General features: G+C 35.1%; 1 protein-coding gene across 1 annotated transcript in view; it reads left to right on the top strand.

Annotated features, from left to right (window-relative positions):
• The window catches only part of LOC106528460 (RAS guanyl-releasing protein 2), a gene marked incomplete in the record, with an annotated part of 111,860 nt that overhangs the window by 31,019 nt on the left and 75,921 nt on the right, over positions 1-4,920 (top strand). The window contains 3 exon segments of the mRNA XM_014023629.1: positions 1,989-2,115; positions 2,278-2,380; positions 4,193-4,246. Of these exon segments, the coding sequence (XP_013879083.1) occupies positions 2,046-2,115; positions 2,278-2,380; positions 4,193-4,246 (227 nt within the window).

The following is a 4,920-nucleotide window of genomic DNA, read 5'->3' on the forward strand; positions in this document are numbered from 1 at the left end:
TAACAAAATGAAGAACTTCTTTCAACAAAACAACATACATTACCTCAGTTAGAAATGATTTGTAATTTTGAAATAATTTAGATATTTTTTATGAGAAAACAATTTTTTATTTGAATTTAACATATTCTAAGTATATATTTTCTTCCATACTCCAATTCTATTAATTCCAATTACACTATTAGATTTTTAACCAATAACTGCTTCACATTTTTGCAGATTCTCAGTCTGATTTTCAGCCTGATTTTTGGTTCGATTTTTGGCTCAATTTTGCCCCTCCAACAATCTTGATGATGCCCCAATTATTGTGATTACTCTAAAGATAATCTTAGGGGATCTTCCTGCCATGTGTTGTGTGTTAAGAGTGATTTAGTCGGCTCGGAAGGACGTCAGGATTACTCCGACCTCAAATCGGGGATATTCAACATGTTGGATTGTCTTGGCCTGATATCCCAGTGTGTGKGGTGTCCCCTGAGGACAAACAAGCATGCAGCCTGTTGAATGGGACGTGTAGCCAATCAGACAGGGAGATGACAGAAACATGGAGGATAATCCAAAATAAAGAAGACAAAACAACTGCAAAGGTTCACCTGAGATCTATTGGATGTTGGAGACGTCTTTTTGTTTTGTTGATTTCTCTGTTAAAAATATTAATACAAACTATTGCGATTCCTTCTTCCTCTTCAGCAGTGTTTATTTACTCTGAACTCACATTTGATCTTGAGAGGTTTCATGATCTAAATGTTCATGAGGGAAGTCTGTTCCTGTGTGGTGGGTTGTCTTTGCCATTTATCTATGATTTTTTTTATCTTTGTGCGTGGTGTCTCTCAGTCTTTTTCTGTGATTGATGTTTCTGTGATTTACAGTTCAGTCRTTTTAAAAATCTTGCTGTATGAACCAGGTATAAGATAAACGTACAGAAGAAGTCACCAATGTATTAAAGTGCCTGTGAAATGAATTAAAAAAAACATAAAGGCGTTATTGGAAAGATAACAACAATAACATATTGCAAAAATAAATTTCCACTGCTGAGATGGACAGTTATTGAGATATTTGCATTTGAAGTAACAGGAAGTGATGTCTAAGGGGAATGTCTGCATTGATAAAATGGCTAAGGACACAGACTGTAGAGAAAATTCTGATGTTTCTTTAGATTATTTTGAGTCACCATCAAAGAGAGATGAAGACGAGTCAGAGTTCAAATAATATAATTTCAATAAACAAAGACTAGAGAGTTCTCTTTCTTAAAAGAGTTCCCCTTTGATGTCACTTCCTGTTTCASTTTGGATGATCCAGTTCAAAAGAAAATATGCCACTTATGTGACTAAATGGGTAAAAAAAAAAATCACGTTTTATTCAAGGTTTCTTGTATAAAAATGTGTTTTCTTGGACTTTTTGTATTCAATGAATAGGCATGTCACAGGCACTTTAAACATGTATTCATGTWTAATACCTACATGTATTAAATTTAGTAGTGCCCCAATACCAACATTTTTACAAGCACTTGTATGCATTCAAAATGCCCCAGTACCTGGAACCAGTACATATACTGGATTCAATACTAATTTGAATGGGTTCAGTTAACATTTCAAGTGAAAAGTTTGTTAGTTGGCCATCTGTATTTTTGTTATTTTTATTTAATTTAAGATGTTGCAACTTGCAACAGCATATATCATGCTGTATATTTGATTTGATACAGTCAGAGGGGTGATAGGCCTTTAAGGAAAGAAAGCCATCTTGTTCTAAAKAAAAGAAATGTGTTTTTAAAGTGATTGTGTGATGTTCAGGATATAACTCAGTAAGTACTCTGTAGTGGTAAGTGCCCAAACTTATGTACTCGTACTGTTATCAGGACACCTGATGACAGTAAAATAAACCATGAAACTCTTTCAGTTACACCTATGAATTAGTTTTTTTCCTGTCCTTATTTTAAAACTTATTCTTCTTCTTGCTTACTTTTTATTCCCTAATTTTTGTCTTTTTTTGTTTAGTGAGTGCTACAGCAGTCAGACTACATTGAGGCAAACAAAGGAAAGTCGGAGGGAACGATGGAGTCCATACTATCGGAGCAGTCGGCCACGGTGGACGAGCTGGTGGAAGCGTGCATCCAAGCCTTTGGTTCGTCACAGAAATTATTCATTACTGATGTTCACCTGAGTAGCTAAACTTATTTTCACATTTACTTCTATATTTAGAAATTAATAATTGTCTTTAGTAGTGTTGCAAGTTGTGAAAATTGTTATCAAGTGATGAAGAATGTATAAAATGTTCTGTTTAAAGATGAGAAAGGCACTTTGAAGGATGCTTCCTTGGTTCGCATGTTCCTCATGATGCACCCCTGGTACATCCCGTCTACTGAGATGGCCAAGAAGCTTGTGCTCAAGTATCCTCACTCTGTCCTCTTCGGCATATTTACTTTTTTTGGCTTTTGCAAAAAGGTAAAATGTGCGCAATGATGTTCTGTCCTGTGATTATGTTTGGTGTGTGTTCATTTGTCTGCTGGATGGTTTGTTAAACCTTTTAGAAAGTAATCATTGGATTAGGAATCAACCTAATTCAAGATTGCTGCTAAGGCCAAACAATCTACCAAACACAAAAGTGGGTTAAAGATAATTAGGGCTGCAACTAACGATTATTTTAATAATCGATTAATCTGGTGATTATTTTTTCGATTAATCAATTAATCGGCCAAATCATTAAAACACTTAATTACATAAATATGACTAGATATAAATTCATTTAATTCCTGTATAAATTAGGGATGCAAGTCATTGATTAATAAATTAATCTGAAGTTGATTTATCTTATAGATTGACTAACAGTTAATTAATAAGCAGCCATTTTCTTAAAAACCAGAGTTTTCTATTGAATCAAGAGGGTCTTTTCATAAAATGAAGGATTTTATAAAACATGCTAAATAAAAAAAAAAGAAGCACATCATGAATATTTTCACAATTGATTTTAACAGCTGTATTAAACACTGACTGGAAAAAATTAACCCAAAAACGTGGATTTCTCATGCATTAATAAACTTGGTTATCGCTATAAAACATAACAAAACAGAAATTTAATAGGTTGCTGAGTGAGGGAAAACAGATAAAACTAACAAAATATGATTTTTAGATGTAAAACTATTTTTAATTTTTTATTATAATTAAAATTTATTTGCATTTAGAATTGATGATTCTTCTCTAATTATTTACATTTTGCCTCCTTCTGGTTCTGTCTGATTGAATGACCCGGTTTTGAAGCAGCCCCCCCATCCCTCCACCTCCCCTACTGAGTCAGACCAGGAATTCTGCTGTGTCCCCCCGTCCTGAACCTTTTTGCTGTTTATCAAATAACTTTGAGCCTCGGTCAGAAAAAAAGATGAGGGTTTTATATTTCTGGTCCGAGAGGAGGAAAGACATGGTGGACTGAGGTCGACTGAGGTAGGCCTACTTTTTTTTTCACCACGGGACGTGCTTCCTCCTCGCAACGCGGCGCACATCAAATCAGACCGTCTTTTAAAAAAATTAAATGTGTCATATGCTTTTTATCATATCTGCAGATCTACTTGGCCTAAAAACACAATTTAAAAACTGGTTTAAAGTTCGAAGTCTCTGCTTTTCACTCGAGAGTCTCAGAGAAGGTGGATCTACAGGTAGTTTTTTTTCTTCCTAAACTAAGCTCAGCCAGCATTGACAATGCTCTGCGGGTGACGTAAATGGATCCGCGACACGGCGAGGACGCATAAATCACGGGACACAACAAATCGATATTGAAACTCGTTGCCAACGCTTTTAATAATTGATTTTTATCAATTTTATCGATTCTTTGTTGCAGCCCTAAAGATAATGAGTTGAAGTTTGGTGTCATAGCAGCTGAGAGCCATTTCCATACATGAACACATCCTCTGAGTGCTAACAGATTGTGAAAGATTCAGCAATATTGTGTGAGAGATTGCACATTCCTGTTTGTCTAAGGTTTTAACAAAATGACTAAAATTCCCTTATTTCAACAAAATATCATCTCAGTCAGGCAATGTGTATTTTTTTGTGTGTTTGGCTAAGAAAACACTGAGTATTGTAGGTAAGCTTGTCATTAGATGGTTTGGCTTCTTATTCGAGGAAGTCGTCATACATTTCAAGAGATTTACAAAGTTGGATTGAAAGCTACGTTTTGAAAACTTGTTGCACCTTAACCTGAGARCAAGATCTCAAGAGGAGAGCAGCAACGAATGTCAAACAAGAATATGCCACCTTGTCAGGTAATAATCTGTCTGTCTGATAATCATCTCATATTGATTCACTTCTCTGCTCTCTGGTTTCTCAAACTGTCATCACTTCATCTTTCCCCCCTAGTTCTTCTTTAATTGGTCTTCCTTTTATGTTTTTCTCCCCAAAGATTTTCACAATAACTGCAGTTCAGAGAAAAATTGCTAACGATTCCCATTTTTTTTATTTGGTGTAAAGTCTCACACATAAAATAGATTTATTAAAAAAGTTTTTAACTTATTACTGATGTGAAAAGAAGGAAACACTTTGGCCCAAACACTAATAATGTGGTAGAAAAAGACAGAAAACCCATTAATTTTACATAAAACCCCTCTCTGTGTAAGAATTCAGATGATGTTCAGCCAACCTGTCCCTTCTCAACCCTGTTGTTGTAGAAGAGGATTCCTTAGCTGCCATAGATGAACAGAAATCAGTTGGGAAACGCTGCTGACAATGCCAAATTGTTGCAAAAAGAGTGATGTACTTTTCTAGGTAGGAAAATGAAGTCAGACTGGGATTCTCAACAAGATATTTTGTGTCTTTTTATAATAAATACTTTGTCGTGGAAATATTCCACTAAGGCAGAAACACGTGAAGAAGACAAAATGAACTGTGTGGTTTGGTCGTCAAATGATTTAATAAGGTTGCAAATGCAAAAGACAGGAAA

Source organism: Austrofundulus limnaeus, unplaced genomic scaffold, assembly GCF_001266775.1.
Source record: "Austrofundulus limnaeus strain Quisiro unplaced genomic scaffold, Austrofundulus_limnaeus-1.0 Scaffold382, whole genome shotgun sequence".
In the NCBI taxonomy this organism is placed as follows: domain Eukaryota; kingdom Metazoa; phylum Chordata; class Actinopteri; order Cyprinodontiformes; family Rivulidae; genus Austrofundulus; species Austrofundulus limnaeus.